This window comes from Micropterus salmoides, unplaced genomic scaffold (assembly GCF_014851395.1).
Source record: "Micropterus salmoides isolate LMB-PRFRI ecotype aquatic unplaced genomic scaffold, ASM1485139v1 Ms_hic_scaffold_4, whole genome shotgun sequence".
Lineage (NCBI taxonomy): Eukaryota > Metazoa > Chordata > Actinopteri > Centrarchiformes > Centrarchidae > Micropterus > Micropterus salmoides.
In genome coordinates, this window is record NW_024043372.1 from 13,964,494 (window position 1) to 13,986,628 (window position 22,135).

General features: G+C 38.7%; 1 protein-coding gene across 1 annotated transcript; it reads left to right on the forward strand.

Annotated features, from left to right (window-relative positions):
• The first annotated feature begins 12,630 nt into the window (after positions 1-12,630).
• Positions 12,631-19,644, forward strand: LOC119885885 (1,25-dihydroxyvitamin D(3) 24-hydroxylase, mitochondrial). The gene is made up of 12 exons (XM_038696197.1): positions 12,631-13,045; positions 13,223-13,413; positions 13,523-13,616; positions 13,719-13,812; positions 14,233-14,324; positions 14,596-14,707; positions 16,067-16,212; positions 17,131-17,297; positions 17,930-18,008; positions 18,324-18,521; positions 18,708-18,819; positions 19,151-19,644. Exons 1-11 carry the CDS (start codon positions 12,788-12,790, stop codon positions 18,816-18,818), a joined length of 1,542 nt encoding a protein of 513 aa, XP_038552125.1. The 5' UTR covers positions 12,631-12,787; the 3' UTR covers position 18,819; positions 19,151-19,644.
• The last annotated feature ends 2,491 nt before the right edge of the window (positions 19,645-22,135 follow it).

The following is a 22,135-nucleotide window of genomic DNA, read 5'->3' on the forward strand; positions in this document are numbered from 1 at the left end:
ATATAGTTTCCCTTGATGGCATCGCCCTGGCCTCCAGCACCACTGTGAGGAATCTTGGAGTTATCTTTGATCAGGACATGTCGTTTAAGTCTCACATTAAGCAAATTTCAAGGACCACCTTTTTTCACCAACGTAATATTGCGAAAATCAGGAACATCCTGTCTAAAAATGATGCAGAAAAACTAGTTCATGCATTTGTTACTTCTAGGCTGGATTACTGCAATTCCTTATTATCAGGCTGCTTGAAAAAGTCCATTAAGACTCTTCAGATGATCCAGAATGCTGCAGCACGTGTTCTGACAGGAACCAGGAAAAGAGATCACATTTCTCCTGTCTTAGCTTCTCTGCATTGGCTTCCAGTAAAATCCAGAATAGAATTTAAAATCATTCTTCTTACCTACAAAGCTCTTAATGGTCAGGCACCATCTTATCTTAAAGAGCTCATAGTACCTTACTACCCCACCAGAGCACTGCGTTCCCAGAATGCAGGGTTCCAGTTTGGGTTCAGGAGGCAGACACCATCTCCATATTTAAGAGTAGGCTTAAGACTTTCCTCTGTGATAAGGCTTATAGTTAGGGCTGGCTCAGGTGAGTCCTGAATCATCCCTTAGTTATGCTGCTATAGGCCTAGACTGCCAGGGGATTTCCTGTGATGCACTGAGCTCCTCTCTCCTCTACTTTCTCTCCCTCTGTATGCAACCTCATCCCATTATTGCATGTTACTAACACAACTTCTCCCCTTTCCGGTAGTCTTGTGCTTTCTCGTCCCTCTCCTCTCTCCTCCTATCACGTCCTGCAGGTGTTTCTGGCTCTGGAGCTGTGGAGTCTGGATCTGTGGTTGCGAGTCACCTGCTGCCCCCGTGTTCCTGCTCGACACCCCTGCTACAACAATTATTGTTACTAGTTCTATTGTTATTATTGTTATTATAATCATTAACATTACAATTATTATCATTAACACTACTATACATATCTATACCATTTTTCATTTAGTCATTTAGTCTATAGCAACATCACCTTTACTGTCTGTACCTCTGTGTGTATATTATGTAGGCTGCCTCCCTCCCCTCTCCCTCCTTCCACCCTCTCTTTTTCTCTCTGTTCCTCTCTTGCCCTCTTCCTCTCTGTTCCTCTCTCTCTCTCTCCCTCTCTCTCCTTCACCCCCAACCGGTCGAGGCAGATGGCCGCCCACCCTGAGCCATGGTTCTGCTTGAGGTTTCTGCCTCTTAAAAGGAAGTTTTTCCTTGCTCTTTTGTGATTTGGCACTATATAAATAAAATTGAATTGAATTGAATTGAATAAATAAACAGTTTTTTTACATTCCCCCACAGGACGTGACGTGATGCATTCTCGGTTGTTTCTCTACTCTACACATCGAGACAACGGTAGGTGACTGGTTAGCATTATCTGAAACATTGAGAAAAGTCTGAATGCATTGATCTTGGTATTCGCCGTCAAAATAGCTACCGCTATCAATATTGTACATCTAAATCACACAAATTACAGAATGTCATGCGTGTGTAAGTTAGGGTATTATTATTTGGTGCCATGGTAGGATTAGCTTTTTTTTCTTTGGTTAACATAAGCTACTGTATGTTCAGCTTCTTAAACGTTTTTTTGTAAAGCATTTAGCAAGGGCATAGGTCTGGATTTGTCTTAATATGTTGACTATGACGCTCAGGTTAGTTATTTGTCCAAAAGAAGATAAAATAAAGATATTGTTTAGACCGTTCGCTATAGCTGTTTTCACACTTAAACAGTGTGCAAAGACTTTCCTGGCTGTGTGAATTCATCTTAGTTGAATTAAAGTTCATGTAACGCTACTACGACAGTGTTTCCCAACCCTCTCCTGGAGAAAGTTACCCCCTGTCCTGCGTGATTTAATCTCTCGCTGCTTCAACACAGCTGATTTAAGCAGCTTCAGGATTCATGACAAGTTAATAGTTTGAATCAGCTGTTTTGGAGCGCGGAAAGATCTAACACACATGGTTATATAAACAGTTTACATTATCCACAGAAAGAAACTACTCCTCCCATAGATCTTCGGGGGCTCACCACAACCACTGTTGGCGTATCCTAATTTGCGTGATTTAGATTTACAAATATAGATAGTGGTAGATATTTTGATGGAACATGCCAAGACCCATGCATTTAAACTTTAATGTGTTGGATAATGCAGATGAGTCACTGCGGCCAACTCCTTTTCTAACTGTGTAATCTGTGTGTATACAGTGAATAAAGAAAGTATTTAGATGATGCTTTTAACCAAAGCGACTTACAATTGCTATATATGTCAGAGGTCGCACACCTCTAGAGCAACTAGGGGTTAAGTGTCTTGCTCAGGGACACATTGGTTTCTCACAGTGGATTCGTGTCTTATCCACTGTTCCATCACCACTACTGTACTCTACACATTAGGCTACTAACTTTTGTCTGTCCATTCATTTTTAAAAAGTGGATATTTAGGATATTTACAGAATTATCGATGCAGCTATACTTGTTGTATAGCATTTTTACAGATTTTACAGTTTGATAGTCCACAAGCTGTAGTCCATATAGTCCAGCAGTGTTTGGGTTATGGTCCATAAGGAGGGTCTGAGCTCTTATGGAAGCAGTAAAATCATACATCTGTGGGGTCACTAATTAATTTACCAACAACCATTATTTTCAATCACAAATGTATTTTAAGTGAAATTATTATTTACATTAATAAGATAAACAGGCTAAAATAAGCAAGTTTTCCAAATGAACTATGCTGCGCACTGCATGAATGTCATTACGACATGATTAATAATAATAATTAATATGATACCATAAAGCGCGGATTCGCGCTCTCTCCTTGAGCAGTAGTCTTTGTAGGTTTATTTCAGGCTTTTGAAATGTAAACTTTGTTGCAGTACCTCAGACATCTGGGGCAAGCAGTGGGCTGCTGTGTGTGTGAGAATGTGCTGACCACGTAATTTTTTATTTATTTATTTAAACAGGAAAAGATTAAGAGCAATCGGGCCTGACTCAGTATAGAACTGATTTTCAGCAGGTTCCTGTTCTGCAGAACATGAATACCTCAAACACAACAAAACTCCAAGACCATACAATAACAAACACACAGCAACAAGCACAGCAACAAGCACACAAACTACAATGTCTCAAATGAGCAAATGTCTCTGTCTCTGTATCTGTCTAGGCTTAAACTATTTAATTATTTATTAATCACCGCAGGTAACATTCGTTATGCTACAGACCCCCACAAAGCTCTGATTTTAACTTTCCAGTTCCCACAGTTGTCTGTTTTTCTTATTAAATTCAGCTGATAGCAGTAAAATGTCATAGTATATATTACTCTTCAAATGGAAATTATGAATGAGAAGTGTGTGTGTGTGTGTGTGTGTGTTTTAAGAAGACTGGAAGAGAGGCTAAGTTACACTCTTAATCAACGACATTATATTTTTCTGTGAATTGATGTAGCTAGCTGTATGGACGGAGTAAACGTCCTATTTTGACAGAATGAATCAATAGTACCTGTAAAAAAGATACTGTTACTAGTAGAATTACTGAAGCGATATACAGTATGCTTTATTGCTACACTGGCATGTTAAGTGTTAAGTAGACAGAATATGTTCAGATCAATATGCTATATTTAAGGAATTAGCCTACTAGTTTTCACTTACAATCAATGACAAAATCCCTTCCCCTATAAGTGTTTACATGATAAAATTTTATAATTTTAGAATGTGTTTCCATCAAATCTCATGATTTTATTTGTATGTATTTTTTGTGTATATTTCCTGTCCTGACAGTGGAGCCGACCTGAGAGCGGAGCGAAGCAACTCCACGGTGGAGGTCTGCAGTTAGACACTCTTGCAAAATTCCTCCACAGTGCTGTAAAAGACTCATTGCCAGTTATCACAAACGCTTGATTGCAGTTGACATTGCCACTTTTTCACACAGGGCCATGTAGGTTTGGATTTTTTTTCCCTTATTAATAAAAACCTTAATTTAAAAACTGCATTTTGTGTTTACTTGTGTTATCTGTCTAATATTTCAATTTGTTTGATGATCTGAAACATTTTAGTGTGACAAACATAAAAAAAAAAAAGAAATCTGGAAGAGGGCAAACCACCGATGTGGTTTATGGACCACTTGTAGGATCATTGTTTTGCTCAGTGGCAATAAGGGCCAGCTGAAGGATGATTTTCTTTCTTCACTACCCACCATGACGCTCAGAGGACGCTTGGTGTGAATTTTGTTGTGCAAACCTAATGTTCTGCTTTGCACGGCCTCCTTTGAATGCCCACCAGCAGGCAGGCTGACAGGAGATCAGTACATGATGACATCCACAAAGAACTTCTGTTGATAATGATAAGATAACATGCAGCGCAATGAGTTGATGAGGCCATGGGGGTACACTGTATCTGGGGATCAAAACTTTGACAAATTTACCTCTGAGGCTCAGGTTATTGGAGAGGTCACAGTGTACCAGAGTGTGCCAAGGAATCAGCAAGTTGATTTAGGGCCATGGTGACATAAGTACTGCAAAGTAATCATTGCATAATATTTATTTTTGATCACTTAGATTTAATATTATTGCATGTGAAGCACAAAAAAATGCAGTTTTTCTTTGTTAAATAGTTTAATAAATTAACTCTTCTTTAAAAGTTGACATTACAGCATTCTCATACTCACTGTTGGACTGAATTGGTCATGCATGTTGACAATACCAACAGAAAGCATCAGCAATAATAAACAGTGCTTCATAGTAACCACTGACCTACTGCACTCGTTGCACTCCTTCACTAACTGGCCTTCTGCAGACATTGAAACCTGTTAACCTATTGGCTCAGTAAGTCAGTGTCTTCAGCTGCATATCAGATTACATTACCTCCACTTGGTCTGATATTCTTTATTCTTTCAAGGTGCTTCTGTACTCCAACTAGCTGAACAAAACTTCACAGTCAAGAACAATCAGCCAATTAAAGCTCCTCTCACGACCCTCTTAGCTACTAAACATACAATTCATATACATGCAGCAAACTTTCCTGAACTATTAAAAGGAAAGGTACAATATAATTTAATAAAATAAGTGTGGGGATCCTCCTTTCTTTCTGGATCCATTTTATGCTTGTTTGGAATACTGTGTGGCTACATACTTTTAGTGCAGCTAGACAATGATATGCACAATATTTTTCAGCTATTTTCAAACAAGACTAAGAGCCAAAACCATACTAGCGGCTGTGTGAGGCTTTACGTTTGCACAGCGGCGTTTTGAGCTAAATGCTAACATCAGAATGCTAAGATGTAGATGTAACACACCTGAGGCTGGTGGAAATATCATTAGTTTTAGCAGGTATTGGTCATATGTTATTGAAAAATTAAAATTTTGACCTGATGATGGCGCTAGATAAAAATCTAGGGGATAATCAAAGCTACTACAATTAATGTGGACTCGTAGTGAGCAATAGTTATGGTATTTCATTCAAAGCTGAAAATGTCAAACTCATGGTGGTGTTAGAGGAAGCATCCAGGAATCACCAGCAAAAATCATCTGGGCACCATATATGTCCGTACCAAATTTTGTGTCAATCCATCTGGTATATGTTGAGGTAACTTGACCTGCCGGTTTTGCTCGAACAAAGGTCAGGGGATCACCAAAGCCAGTAGGATTCACCTTCTGACAAGCCGAGTCTGAGTCAAAACTGAATGTAAATCCATCAAATAGTTGTTGAGATGTATTTCAGTCTGGACAAAAGTGGTGGACTAACTGATATTTCCATCTCTATAGCCATACTGCTAATATGGCTGTGGGCCACATCCCTCTGAATTACAGTGAAGTCTTCTCTCCTGCTGTTAAATATGGTGTATTATCCTTCTCAACACAGGAGTATGTCTATGGGAGGTTTTGATGTGTCTTTGAAGACAAAAGAGTCCTGGGACTTCCAGAAGGTCAGTCAAACTGACAGGAGCAGGGAGAAAGGTAGCTTCTGAATGGGGCGATGTCACTTTTCATGTACAAAGATATTCCAGTGATGTTGTTATTTAAGCCATTGATAACATGTATCATGATATCGCAAATTTTGCTAAGGTACTCATTTGAGTCAGCGATGCTGTCTTATCTTATTATGGAGTACTACCACAAGTTTTCCAGGAAATGTAGTTCACTTAGTTCACTTTGTTAAGTGTAGTCTCTCGCTGACCTCTGGATCTCTGGATCTGTACTCACTAACAGAAGTTTACCTCAGTCACCCCTGCCTCAACTAACTCTCAATTCATCTCTTCAAAATCAACGATACAGTAGTAATATCACTGAAACACAACATTTTGGCGGAATGAGCAACATTGCTGGTTACTGGAACACATTTGTGACCCTACATTTCCCCTTTGACATTTGACAATTCCCCTTCCCAGGGAGCAAGACTATGGCCTCAACTCTACTCCAGTGCTTTCCAGTTTCTTCAGCTTGTTGCTATCAGAGAAGAGGGAAGTGGGCCCTTCTCCATTCAGGGAATCCTGACCCAGTTGCGGAGCCAGCCGTAGCCAGGAGACAACAGCAGCCTCAGTGTACAGGAGGAGGTCAGCAAGTTCACAGAGATCTCCTTCCTTACCAGCTCCAGCTCCAGCCCTTCCCCATCATCTCAATCAATAGGAATGAGCTACTTTCTGGCCAGAGTCAATAATCTATAGGCTATTGTGAGACCTATCAAATAAATACAACCCTTGTTTGTTGGCGTCACAAATCTTTATGTTTCATGATATTAACATTAGCTGGATGTCAAAAATATTAATGCTCAGTCAAGGGGAATCGGAAACATTGAAAAACTGTGAATGGCACATAATGTTGCTAAAGAGTGAGACTTGAAATCTTTTCTTCTGTACTACACACAATACTATTTAGGAACATCTCTGTCAACAGTAGCCTCCACTTTTAACCAATCACCGAACTCACTGACCTGTCAGTCAATTTGGACATGAGTGAGTGCAGTCATCAGGTTTGCCTGCCCTGTGTGCTGATGACTCCACTGCTGCCTGAGAAGGTCAGCTGGCCAATATCTCAGTTCATCACTTATCTTTCTGCTTGCTGATGTCACGACTACAGAGCCCTCATTGATTTGAGAATAAGAAACAGAGAAAATTGAGTCGCACAGTAATCAAAGTGATATCCAGCAGACGAGCTGATGAGACGAGAGCTGAAATCAAGAATCAGGATTTCAACTGAAGGCACTCAGTCAGTTCAGGACGCAATTTAATCTTAAACAAATCCTCTTTTAGCACTGAAAAGAACAGTGTATTTAACTCTAGAGAAGTGAATTTTTTTCTTTGTTTTCTTTCTTTTTTCTTGTTTGAAATACACAATAATAGCTTAATAATGCTTATCATTTATTTTAGTATTTTGTTTACTTATTTATTCCTTCTTTTTTGCAACCAAGGGGCATAGGTATGGGGCATAAGTTTTGTTGTTATTTCATTTAGATATGTTGATATATCTTGTATGAGTTTTCGATAAGACTGTATGCATGTATTTAATGATGGTGTCTGATTGAGTACATTCAGTTTTTTTGTTGTCTTCCTGTACCTAGATGGGTAAAATAAAATGTAAAAAAAAGAAATTTAAATGACAAAAGAAAAAAAAAGAAAAAAAGAAAATTATAAAAAAATATATAATATAAATCATATAATTATTTACATAAATTGCCTTATAAACCTTATTTGTTCATACACACCATAGGTGTCATTTACAGTGGGGACATGTCCCCACCAATTTTTGAAAGCATTTGCTAAAAGTTTTCTGGAAATTAGCTTGCAACAAGAAATTTTAAATAACATAAAATAAAAATTCTATGAGAAAGGTTTACTTGCACAATATGAATGAATGAATACAATGCAATGTAAATATATAAGAAACAGATCTGCCTTGTCCAAAGAGTAACTTAGGCTAAAAAACAAGCTGCTGATTACTGCATTATATTCAATAATATTTTTATTCTGAATTGTCACCGGCCACATGAATTTTGTTTTCCTTCATATAAATAAAGACATTTCCACCATAAATCGGTGTAGAAAATGTCTCTTGAACGCAGGAAATTAAAAGTTTAATGCTCAAAATCTTCTGAGGGAGGACCCCCAGACTCCCCAATCAATTAGCCTTTTTCATCAATGAATATTTCTTCTAGATAGCATTGGAGTTCCATCTTGTCTTGCTCTCGTGACTCCAATATTGTGTATTATCACGTCTTGTGGACTAAGTGTTTCATCACACCCCTAATATGAGCCCTTAAATGTCCCCACCACTTTTCAACACAAAGTGACATCCTTGAGTGTGACAGATAATGAGTACCTTTGATGAGCAAATATCACAAACACACATCCTCCATAACACATGTATTACAGTACATAACATATTCTACACAAGGTCAAAGAGAAGGGTATTGCATTGCACTATTTGCCTACAGAGAACATCACAAGAAAACATGTTTCCTCAATGACTTGTACCCTGCGCAGTGCCAGCTATCAGTATCAGTGACACTGCCAGTGTTACCTCATGTTCAATATGCCAGTACAGACCAGAACCCTGCAAGGTTGAAGTCCTGAGGTAAAGCCTTGCTCAACAACCTGCTGCTCTCACCCCTCACTGTTAAAGTAACAACAGGAAAAACACTGAGAGAATGGACATTTTTATTTGTAATTATAATGCCAGCTTTAGTAAGTTTAAATACTCATATTTTCATTGATTTTTCAGTTTTGTAAAAATAGTATAAGGCACCCATTGTCATTTTTTCCAAATTGTCCAAATTAACATCTTCAAATAGCTTGTTTTTTCCAAGCAGGAGTCCCAAACCCAACAGTTTACTAAACACCTAAGCAGCCTCACATTTAAGAAACTGGAACCAGAAAATGTTTGACCTTATTGCTTAAATATGAAAGAAATAATTAATCCTTCATTAAGTTGAATTGTTGAAATAACTACAGAACTAGTTGGTAATTTTACTGTACCAGTGCCTCGTGTTGTTGTAATGTTCTAGTAATAAACAAAGCTGCATAGTTTTTTGTAAATGTAGTATTCTGTACCTCTACTAAGCAATCTCTCACGACTCTTTAACTATTATCATATTCATAACAGCAGCATGGAGTATGATTTTTACAAAACATATAAAGTTTCTTAATGTCACTGGCTGAAATAAAAAAATAAACGACGTTCCTATCCTGACATGTCCAAGTATCACTGGCAGTAGCTGCTAGACTTTCTTTCTGTAAGTTTCATGTTTCTGCACTGCTTCAGCAGATGCTTTAATAAAGTAAACGTAGAATTGTTCGCAGTTGAAAGCATTTTGCTTGGCGCACAGAGTTTACAATGGACAACAATGTTTGTATCTTAGACTGTGACACAATAATGGCAGTAGCTACTCAAACACCTCACTCCCTCGTTCTCCATTCTTCCTTTAGCTTTTTGGCTAACAGCTGACTTGGACAGCAGTCACACATTCATGTCAAGGATGGTGTATTCAGGCAGCATTACTGCGTTACTTGGATTAGTAACTGTAATAATACTACTGTTTTGGAAAAGTAATCCATTACACTACTTGTTACTGGGAAAAGTAATATTATCACAGTAACGCGTTACTGAGTCAACATTTTTACTCAGTAACGTGTTACTGCCTAACAATGCAAACTGGGCATATGGACAACTAACCAGGCAGAAGGGTGTAATGAAAGATTGCTTTTGAGCTGCATTACTCAAAAAGTCCTCCAAATTAAACAACAAAATACGTTGTTTGACAATGTTGTCCATGCCCTTTAGAATGACAGAGGTGTCTGATATGACGTTCCTATCTGCAGAATGACATCATTTGTGTGTACTTTCCAAAATTGTTACAAATCACAGTTGAAAAATTTGACAAAAAAGTTGTTTCATGATGTGGCCTCGCTATGGCCTGAAATGACTGATGCTGTTATTCATCTTAGGAGTACAGTTTGCACTTTGAGAACTGTAGAATTCAGTGTGTTTGAAGTTTGACCTGTAAGGACTAACAGGATATTTTAGTCTGTGCCTCATCAATTTTGGGCAAACTTCTATGAAGTCTCCCAACTTTATAAATTATTCTTTAAAGAATAGTTTGACATTTTGGGAAATATGCTTATTTACATTTTTACTGAAAGTTCGATGTCACACAGTAAATATGAGTCTACCAGCAGTCAGTTGGCTTAACTTAACATAAAGACTAGAAACAGACAGAAACAGCTAGCCTGCCTTTGTTCAAGATAACAAAGTCTGCCTACCAGCACCTCTGATGCTCACTAATCAAAACTTTATTTCTCTTTTATCTAACTATTATATACTATATAGGGTCGGGACGTGGGGTCAGCAGCTCCAGCAGGGGACCCCAAACCTCCCTTTCTCGAGCCACATTAACCAGCTCTGACTGGGGGATCCCGTGGCGCGTGAGAAATATTCTCTTTACCTAGTCCTGGCTCATCCCCAAGGCTTCCTCTCAGCTGGACGTCTTTGGAACCCAAACCACCTCAACTGGCTCCTTTTGATGCAAAGGCGCAGCGGCTCTACTCCGAGTTCCAAGTAGATGACTTGGCTTCTCACCCTATCTCTAAGGGAGAAGCCTGCCTGCCTCCTGAAAAAAAACATTTTGGCCACTTGCACCTGCGATCTAGTTCTTTCAGTTCTGTCATGACCCAGCCTTCATCACCATAGGTGAGAGTAGGAACAACAATTGATCAGTAGATCGATGTGTGTGTGTGTTTTACTTGGGGAGGCAGTCAATGTTCAAGGTTGTTCTGATGCCACCTGAGAGACTGTGAATAAGCACTTTTACAGGATAACAACACGGAGCTCTTGCACAAGTTATTTAAGTCATGCTAGCTCTGAGGTGGGTTTCTGTGTGTATGTTAGTGTTATAGTCAAGACCGCCCAAACTGAGACCAAGTCAAGACCAAGACCAGAGTTTAACGAGACCAAGAAAAGACCAAGACTTTTAGGGGCTAAGACCATGTCGAGACCAAGACACTTCTCAAATTGATCTGAAAGATCCACATTCCCATTAAAACTCCCACATAAAAACACTAAGCTGAAATCAACGTAAGCATCTTTATTCAACACTCCTTTTCCATGTTTACCATCACAGGGAGTGGGGACAGTCATTAACAGTAACAACACATTTTTAATTAGGGTTATTGGTTGCATTTGAAGCAATTAGTTTTACATTCAATCAAAGCTAGGGTGTTAACATATAAATCAGACAATGAATAAGCAATTTATTGATATTCCCAAAGTTATGGTCTTGACTGGTCTTGAAATAAAATCCCGAGTCCTCAATGTCTGGGCCTAGCTCCAGGAGTTTTATTGTAAACATCCCGCCATAAATACCCTTTTTTAAGTCTGCTGCTGACCTTTTTCTTTCGCGTTTAATGGCAGTTGGAAAACCAACTGCATACTGGCACTACCTGGGCTGGTGTGTGGAACGGGAGATTTCTGCTGACCTGTCAGGTCGACATTGCATCTTGCAGACGCGTAGGATTAATTTCTGGGGACGTGAACAACTTACGCTCCAAAGGAACGCAGGAGACGCATGGCAGCCATCTTGTGTACGTGAACGCGTAAAAGCAAGTATGTCCAGGGCTTAACAGGTGGGGACTTGTGTCACTCATGTGGGGTCAAATATTGAGGTCCCCAAGGGTAGAGACTGCTTTGTAAGGATTAAGACTCGGTTTTAGGATTCATGTTACAATTATCTTATAGTTAGGGGTAAGGGTTATGGTAAGGTATGGAGCTGGTTGGCATGGTAAGGGGCTAGGATATGCATTAACTCAATGAGATGTCCCCACAGGAGTAGAGGTAAAAAGATGTCTGTGTATGTGTGTGTGTGTATGAGAGCAGGGAGAGAGGCGGTTTCACCGCAGGTAAACCAATCATCATAAACAAAAGCCTTATCAAATTATTGATTACAAAAATTGATCAATTGATGAAATTCGCAGCTTTTCGACTTATATGCTATATACCTGCATACTTTGTGTTAGCTTTACTTGAAATAGAGAAATAGTTGCACTGTTGCAAAAGCTGGAACAGTTTGGAAAATCCAAATTAGATTTTAACATTAGGCAGAAAGATATGAAAACCTTTGAGTTGAATACCATGTTTCTGAGGATTACCATGTTTGAGAGGACTCTTAATATTTCTGCAACTCAAACTAACTTATTTGTATGTATATTAGATGGCTTTTAATATGTTTAAATGTGTAATTTTAGCCTATTAAATATCCAAAACGAGAATTGCACTGAAAATGCCCAGTTACCCCCCTTCACCCCTGTACAAAGAACACACACTCCAAAACACAAACAAAGCAAACACACACACTACCTGCAATCTGTCAAATATTTGCCCATGGTGCAGAAGTGTGGCAGTAGTATTTGCTTTGCCAAAGTTTCGGTTCCTTCCAATCGCAGGTCCCTCTGAAACACGGTTCAAGCGAACCGCATCACCTCCGATGTGGCCAGTGTGTTTATTTATAATGGGGGGCGGGGGGGCACGGGCACTTCCTCGGTCTTTCTGGGGTCATACATCCTCCCAACGTGGATCCATAAATGAATGGTGGGCTCGACGGCCACACCATGCAGGACCGGCCCCTGATTGGTTCTGTGCAAGGCAGGAATAAACACTGTCAGGGTATATAATGGTGTGAAGGTGTGACACTTCCAAGAAACGAGAAATCCCCAAGCCAACAAAGAAGAGCTGCTCTGAAATAATACAGTATTTCGCGTTAAAAACAAAACAAAGACAAATTTAAGGATGAGGGCGCAGATCCAAAAAGTTCCTCAGATTGTTGAGTTGCTGAAAAAGAAGTCGGTGGGGCTGCAGCACTTAAAACCAACATCCTCAGTGTGCGTCCTGGAGGAGAAGGATGCTGTGGAGGCTGCGCGGTGCCCTCATGCTTCCTCCAGAGCGCACAGCCTGGACGCGATCCCCGGACCCACAAACTGGCCCCTTGTCGGCAGTCTGGTTGAACTTCTCCGGAAAGGAGGTCTGACAAGACAACACGAGGCACTGGTACAGTAAAATTACTAACTAGTTCTGTAGTTGTATATTTTTTAAGAGAATACAGCCCATTTGTTTCAGCCAACAAAAATGTTTTTTAACGAATAAAAAAACATGTGTAACATCTAGGCTACTTCAGTTCAAATTTGATTTCCCTGACTGATCAATGACTCTTTAAATCTATTATAGGTTGATTATCACAAGAAATTCGGCAAGATTTTCCGGTTGAAGCTGGGCTCTTTTGAGTCGGTGCACATTGGCGCACCTTGCTTGCTGGAGGCGCTATATAGGAAGGAGGGAAATTACCCTCAGAGACTGGAGATCAAACCCTGGACAGCTTACAGAGACATGAGAGACGAGGCGTACGGACTCCTTATTCTGTAAGTATGCTTTCGATTTCTTCTTCTATTCAGAAAGGAAATGTCTGTAACTCCTCAAATATTTTATATGAAAGCGCACTGCGTGGGAATTCAAACTGTTGATTTGTAGGGAGGGGAAAGACTGGCAGAGAGTGAGGAGCGCTTTTCAGCAGAAACTCATGAAGCCGACAGAGGTTGTGAAGCTTGATCGCAAAATAAATCAGGTAAGGTTCAGATAGGCCTCCTTCAAAAAATAAATCATAGTCTTTACAGCGATTTATATTTGGTTGACTGTGATCGACTGACAGCTTCTGGTGTATACACAGGTGTTGGAAGACTTTGTTGGCAGAATTGGACAAATGAACGTCAACGGAAAGATTGAAGACTTGTACTTCGAACTGAATAAATGGTCGTTTGAGAGTAAGTTCAATTGTTTTTGTTCAGTTATTCATTTGGGCTGCAAGAAAGAATAATTGTCATTATCAATGAAGCTGCTTATTAGTCATTTTCTCGATCCTATTGTTTAGTCTGTAAAATGTAGAAAATAATAATTGTCTAAAACCTCTGTCATCGAAAACCAAAGATAGCCTACTAGGTTTGCATTTGAACACATAAAACATCAACAATTAACTATTCATGCTGCTCTACAATTATGGATGTATCCTATCTATTTTAAAATTGTTACATACACATGCCATGTTATTTTAACTTTCAAAAATGTATCAGTACATGATATCTACAAGTATGTATTATCATGTAAAAAAAAAAAAAAATTCTATTTAAATGAAATGTTATTTCTGAACCTCTGAATCTCATTCTCTACTTTTCTTTATCATTCAGCCATTTGCCTAGTCCTCTATGATAAGAGGTTTGGTCTGCTGCAAGAGAAAGTCAACGAGGAAGCCATGAACTTCATCACAGCCGTGAAAACAGTGAGTACGCCTGCTATTATTCCGAATGAAACATTTTAGTTCATCAGGTTCATCAGCTGAACTGCAGCCTCTGATGCAGCATTTCAGTGTCTCACTGTATTCACTGTAACCACTATCACCCACAGTCAAGAGATAAAAAGTGCAGGCTCACAAAAGGTCTCACAGGGCAATGGGTGCAGGAACAAACACAACCTCGACCTCAAAAGAGATTGCATCAAATATTTTCAGTGGGGGTGATTAGATATCACAACCTCTTTGTCTTTCTCTGTAGATGATGAGCACGTTTGGCATGATGATGGTCACACCGGTGGAGCTACACAAGAGCCTCAACACCAAAACGTGGCAGGACCACACAGCAGCATGGGACCGCATTTTCAGCACAGGTGAAAAACATGGCTGTAAAAAACAGAACAAAAACACACACAGACACAGACACAAATGATTAGGCTACTACACCACCCAATGGCACAAATACAATCCCCCTTCCTCCACAGGTTACTTAACATTTCAAAAAGTTTTGGTACAGTTTGTCCATTTCTCCGTGAACCAGTATGAGCTCAGTTCCAGTTAGACAACAGACAGAAAAGAACAGAGGGAGGGGCAGGTTTGAAGTGGGCGCCTCAGTGTTTTATGTGTACTTGGCACTCATGCGTACAGAGTTGTAGTAAACCACATGACCTAAGAGGGAGAAATCTGCCAAATATTTGTAGTAGCAGGAGGTTTGGGGGGGGGGGGGGGGGGGGGGGTTAGAGGGAGGGAGAAGATGATGCTGCTTGTACTGTTTATGAGAATGTTGCTCATTACAACCTCTCAAAAAACACGCACATAAACATGCACTTTCCTGACATTTGGTGGCAATCTTCACAAGAACAAAGCAGCTGTGTGAGAGCAAGTGAGATTGTTTTATTATTTATGTAGAGTATTTTTAGTGGCAGCGAACCATCAGTCAGATATAAAGTTAGTCACTGGTGCCTCACAGTCTCACAAGATTCAGATCATGGATATGATGTCATGTAAGGACAAAACATCAGACAAATTAAATTTCACTCATTATGTGCCTGCTGTTTTTTTCTTTTATCATGAAATGTAAACACTGCAACTAGCCATGCTCATACACAATCTAATGCATAAATCATACACAATATAGACCCAAAGAAAGGGACTTAAATTGTGAATCCTGAATGCTGAATAACTTAATCCAGATCATAGACAGTACAACATAGGTGAGATCATATTAGTCGATCTATAAAATGTCAGAAAATGTCTGCGAGTCCAAGATGAAAACTGAAAACAGTCAAAACTCAAATATCTTCCTAATCTGTACAATAATGTAAAGCAGAGAAATGCAGCATATTCTCACATTGGAGAAGCTGGACCCAGCAAACACTTTTAATTGATGTATGACTTAAACAATCAATCATATAAATTGCAGATTCATATTTAGTCAATCCACTAATTGGTCACTCGGCTTTGTCTACTAATTTACTGTAGCCCATCAGATTCCTCATGGCAGGTGCATCAGTTAAAAATGTAATATTATTTAATATAAATGTCACAGAAAATTACCTGTGCTTCGCAAATATTGTTGTGAATTTCCAGACTAAGAGGAACAGCGGTCAGGAACGTGACAGATAACTTAAACCTAAACACTGAAGAGTACAGAATGTTAAAAAATACTGCTAAATGGCATTAAACCTCATATGTATGTATGATTACACCTTTGCTGCTTTGTGTTTCCTCAGCCAAAGTCTACATAGACAAAAAGCTGAAGAGGAACGCCGTCAGAGCTCCTGATGACTTAATCGGAGACATCTTACACCAAAGCTGTCTCTCAAAGAAGGAGCTGTACGCAGCCATCACAGAGCTGCAGATTGGAGGAGTTGAGACGGTGAGCAAAATTTTGTACTACAAAGTTAAATTTTTTGGTTTACGGGAGTAGTTTGACATTTTTGGTAAATAAGCTTAATAGCTTTCTTGCCGAGAGTTAGATGGCAAGATCGATATCACTCTCATATGGGTCTGTTCAATATGAAGCCACAGCCAGCAGCCAGTTAAGCGTAGCTTAGCATAAAAAAACAGCTAGCCTGGCTCTGTTAACACTTAACAAAGGTAACAAAATCCACCTTCCAGCACATATTCAGCTCACTAATTAACAAGTTATTTTTGGAAATCTTACAGTTATGATTACTGCAACCATAACCTGACATTTTTACTTTTATAAAGTTTTGTACGAGCTGCGAACTATAACATTAGTGAGCTTAATCTTTGGACGGAACCAGGCTAGCTGTATCCCCTTGTTTCCAGGGTTTATGCTAAGCTAAGCTAACCGACTGCTGGCTGTAGCCTAATAGCTACTAGACAGATACAAATACAAATAAACATATTTCCCCATATCTGAAATTATTCCTTGAAAGCTATTTCTGATTATTACAGCAGTTTGTTTATTTAGGCTTTATGCTCTTAAAGAAAACAGAGATTATCCCCCCATTAGTTATGAACACAGGTTAACCTTTTAAATATTTTACCTTTCGCCTAGTAGGGAAAGAAAAAAAAAATCAGTTCAGCCTCTATAACAAACCGGTTCTACAGTTACAGTGCTTCAAAGTGGAAAATGAATGTGATGTGGATGTAACTGAGGAGCCTTTGAGGAACCCCAAACATTCCTCAGCTCCTTTCAGGACCCCACAGAGGAATGCACTTAGAGTAGCTGCCTCACTTAGTAACATCTCCTCTCTGACTCCTTCCCTCTTTTCCTCTCTGCTTCTCACTCTCTCTCTCTCTCACGCGCTGTGTTTACGTTTCTCAGACCGCTAACAGTATGCTGTGGGCTATTTTCAACCTGTCACGTAACCCCGGAGCCCAGAGGAAGCTGTTGGAGGAGATTAGAGAGGTTGTGCCTCCCGACCAGGACCCATGTGGAGAGCACATCAAGAGCATGCCCTACCTCAAGGCCTGCCTCAAGGAGTCTATGAGGTACAGTACAACAGTGTGGAAAAAAGCTATACAGAAAGCTCCTGGCTGCTAGTAGTTACAAGACTGGAGTGGCTTGCAAAAACTGTATATGTCCAATTCTACAGCTCATGATCAAGTTAAAATGGTTGTAGCTATACACGACATGACATAACAGCTACCGATAAATTTGATTTTTCTAAACAGTTCGCAGTTTCCAATCAGACTCACTGGCTGCATCATGATTTCACCCAGTACCACGGAGATTAAGAGGCAAAACACACACACATGACCGCCTCAAAAATAAGCTTCCTGAGATATGGTGTAATGACCAGCAACAGCCAGTGTTCCCAGCTTAACATCTACTGTGTGGTCACGTTCAAATCACTTCCTAACCCCCTATGCGGTCCACTTTTTCCTTTCATGTCGTGCAGTCACAAGTTGTCGAACATGTTATTTAAAGCTAATACCGTAACCACATCACCCAGGGAATGTATAAGAGCTCTGACTGGAGATTACATTTTACCTCATACCTCACTGTGAAAAACATCAGACTACATTTAGCTCCCACTAAACAGCTCAGACATGTGTCTCATGCTATAATATAACTTCACTGAGACAATATTCCCATATTTTTTTTCTTCAAATTCTTACAGGTTATCGCCATCGGTCCCATTCACCAGCAGAACCCTGGACAAAGACACTGTGTTGGGAGATTATGCTATTCCCAAAGGAGTAAGTGGCTTACATCTCTTTACCAGACACCTGACATGAGCAGATTACATTCTTGTATTAATTTACATTTGACTGATGTCTGCGTATTACAAAAACTACTGTAAAATACTGTACAAACTCTGGAGCAACTTTGCTGTGCAACTCAGCAAACTGCATGGATAGATCAGATTTACAGTAAAAAGGTCTTTATTGGACTTTACTCTTGTAATCTACTGCACTATCTAATTTATTTCTCTTTATCAAGTAGTAAAAACTCAGCTACTTTCAGTGATCAAAAATCCTTATGCTTCAATTGCTATTTTCATTCATTTGCAGACAGTTTTGATGATAAACAGCCACGCACTGGGCTCCAATGAGGAGTACTTCGACAACGGGAAGCAGTTCAAACCTGAGCGCTGGCTGCGGGAGCATGGCACCATCAACCCATTTGCCCACGTTCCCTTCGGCATCGGAAAGAGGATGTGCATCGGCCGCCGGCTGGCAGAGCTGCAGCTGCAGCTGGCCATGTGCTGGGTAAGATCAAACAAAGATCAGTTCTCTTTATAAACTCAATCAAATATCAGTCACATGAAAGCAGTTTACAAGTGGGTAGGTCAAACTGGGACATCGTATCACTACCTGCTGATTCTGTTCTGTCACAGGACTCTCCTAAAGCTTGAACTGTCTGATTAAATTCAACTATGCTTTTCTTTCTCACAGTTGGTCAGAGACTATGAGATTGTAGCAACAGATAATGAGCCACTCGACGTCATCCATTCAGGACTTTTGGTTCCCAACAGAGAACTGCCTGTTGCCTTCATTAAGAGATGAGGTGAGAAGAAAACTTGGCTCTCCATTTTTGCTTTTTTGAAAACAAAACTTTAACACTTTGCCAAAAGTTAGATGAGAAGATTGGCACCACTCAACACAATTTTTCGGTTAAATTTGAAGATATAGCCAGTTGCCAGTTGACATGAGAATGGTATCAGTTTAGCGTGGTATCAGTTTCACCCAAAGTGTCAAACTATTGCTTATATACTAAGTCTTATATTTCTTTCATTGAGGAATTTGAGTTTTATTTAGCTTTCTCGTTATAACTACAAAATCACATCAAGACTTGAACTCACACTAATGAATGATTTCTTCTTTCCCTCCCCTCTCAGGTTTCATATTGTCTTCTGGATGTTGTGACAGAAAGATGTTACCTCTGTTACCATAGCCCTGATGGTCCAGTGACTCCCTGTATTGCTGCTCTGTAAATAGAAAGAAAAAGTCACAAAAAATATTATACGTGTAATCATGCCAAAGTACCTCAAACTTATTTAAAACTATTACTTATGACTGACCAAAATACTAGTTATGTACAAATTGAATGTTGTACCAAGGCAGCTGTCCTCAATTGTTAATGTAGTGTTCTCACCTCAGACATGTGTATGTAAATGTCAAACTATTACTTTGTTTTTCCTTCTTTGATAACTTATTGTCCTGATTTCAAACTAATATATATATATATAATGCTTATATATGTTTACATATGTTTATTTTTCTTAGTGTATATAAAGTGCAATTATAATATTGTAATATTTTACATTGTTTTATGTAGAGGCATATTTTATTCACTGAAATTAAATACATTAATAAATGTATTGAAGCCGTGTTTGAGTTTATTTTTCATCTGGTGCACTGCCAATACTTGGTATTAAAGTCTATGAGTGATTTGGAGTTTTTACAGCTTGAGGAACAGAGCTAAGTAAGTATTAAAATCCTTGGTTTTCATAGCTAAGTGGGTGTGCATGTTTCTTTTTTCTTTATTTGGCAAGCTCTGTTTTCTTTGGAGGGTGGTGTGGTGTGGTGTGGTGTGGTGTGGTGGTGAAGTGGTTAGCACTGTCACCTCACAGCAAAAAGGTCATGGGTTCAAACTCTGTTTTTTTTACAATTTGCCTCAATACTGGTTTTAAATCATTATAGGCTAATTCTAGCTAATCCAGGCATTTTCACATCAAATAAATCTAAATCCTTTTCAGATGAAGAAAAACTTTCAGTTCAATACTTTCAAAAAAGCTGAGTAGCCATATGTGTTTAGCAAAAGTTTTTGTGTTGATCAGAGCTTCCCAGTCTTGTTGGCTTGTGACTCCTTAAAATGAAGAGATGTCTACTTTGACCCCGTCGTCACAGGTCATTGTGAGTTTCGGGAATTTTCCAGAAAACGGTATCTGTGTCTTCTGAAACAAGAAAGAAGAAAGACATGTTGCTGTAGAATAAAAGGGGAAAAGTATTTTATCAATCTCGATCACAGAGTTGGCTGTTCGATCCCCATTTGCTGCTGTTGGAGGGTCTTTGGGCGCTTTGGATGAATAAGAGGCAAATTGTAAAGCACTATGGATAAAAGTGCCATATAAATGCAGCCATTTACCATTTCTTTTCACATTTACATTAAAAATAGGGCTTGAAATAACGATTATTTTCCCAGACTATTTTCCCAGAGCAGAAGTGTCATCAAATTGCTTATTTTATCAGACCAACACTCCAAAAGCCAACATTATCAGGTTTACCATGACTCATGGCAAAGAAAACCATCAAATCATCACATTTGAGAAACTGGGAAATATTTGTCATTTTTGCTTTTATTGTAACTTTAACAATTAGTCGATCATTAAAATAGTTGCAAGATCAACTTACAATCAGCAATCAGCTATAATATTAAAATACTGCTAACACAATCATCAGTAATAATAATCCACAGATATAAAGTAATATAACATTGCACATGCTTTAATTATATTTTACTGCTAGTACTTTCATTAAAGTATAAATATGAATGCACACAGGATCACAGGAAATGCTGCAAGGAGCAAATCTTCCTTTATCAACATTTATTCTCTGTGTTTAACCCAATCGGTGTGATAAAGACTGAGAGTATAATAACAATGTGTAATCTACAACTTTGGTAGTAAAATTATCTTGCAGATGTTGCCTGTACTGTACTTCAAGTGGGTGGTGATGACAAATAAAGAGATATATGGTATATAAAATGTGTGGATCCAAATGAGCTCTTCCAGGCCAGTGTTTTTTAAATCAATATCTGCTATATCTAATCTATTACCCTTGGTTCATAATCACTGTTAATATGTGTTTTACTTCACTGACCTAATCCTACAATCACAATCTTGTGTTACACAATATCTTTGTCCACTGTTACTGTATGCTGAAGTTAACAGGATTACTTATGTTAAGAAAGTGAGTTATGAGGTTAGGAGCTTATACATCATGTTACTATACTTGGAATGGAAAGTACAACTAAACTAAAAATGAAAAAAAAAGACAGAAGGGGAATTGTGAAAGCACATTTTCTTCTTTAACAATTTATATAATTTAAAAATATACTGTATGGAAATTATGAAAATATATTGCATTTATTTGACAGGTGTAGTTAATAATTACTTATTATATTAATATTTGACACAAAATACATGGTACAAATCAAGCATTTTCGATTAAACTGGTACATGTATACATGTGTTGAACCAGTGGTTTAGTTGAAGTTGTTCCCCTCTAAACTTATCAGATGGTTTCCTTCAAATAACAATTTAAGGCACAGAGAGGTATAACTCTATTTACTGTAAATTTTATTTCACAAAATAGTAAAAGATTGGAGAAAACTTTAAAATAAATGAATACAGATTTGTGTCACAGAACTTTTTTTTCCCTCTCCAACACAATTAATCATCTCCTGCTGGTTAGCAACAGTTAAAACCAGATCTGCCTTGACCAGCTACAACAAAAAAAAAATGCTGCTTACACAATGATGCATCGATGTTAACAATCTATGATACTATGTAACTCCCAGAGGTATTTTTTCTGCAGAACAAGCATGTTTATGTTTGATACTTTGTGCATATTTTGCTGAGAATCCATCTGTATGTTTACTTGCAAAACTTTTTCTTGTAATAGACTAAATTTACATTGAGGTCCTGGGACTTTTACTTATGTAAAAGATCTGAGTACTTCTTCCACCACTACTTGGTCTACCTCATTCTTAAGGACAAGGAATGCTCCTTTGAGGACAGCAGTGTGCACATTTTGGACAGGTAGCACTAATGGATGAAGACACAAGCAACAGCACTTGCTCACGTTGTCCTGACAGCTCC

Excerpts from the sequence above, each read along its gene's own strand:
- LOC119885885 (XM_038696197.1), top strand. The coding sequence starts at position 12,788 with ATGAGGGCGCAGATCCAAAAAGTTCCTCAGATTGTTGAGTTGCTGAAA. Across the intron at positions 13,813-14,232 it reads GAATAAATGGTCGTTTGAGA|CCATTTGCCTAGTCCTCTAT; the intron begins GTAAGTTCAATT and ends TTTATCATTCAG. Across the intron at positions 18,522-18,707 it reads TGCAGCTGGCCATGTGCTGG|TTGGTCAGAGACTATGAGAT; the intron begins GTAAGATCAAAC and ends TCTTTCTCACAG.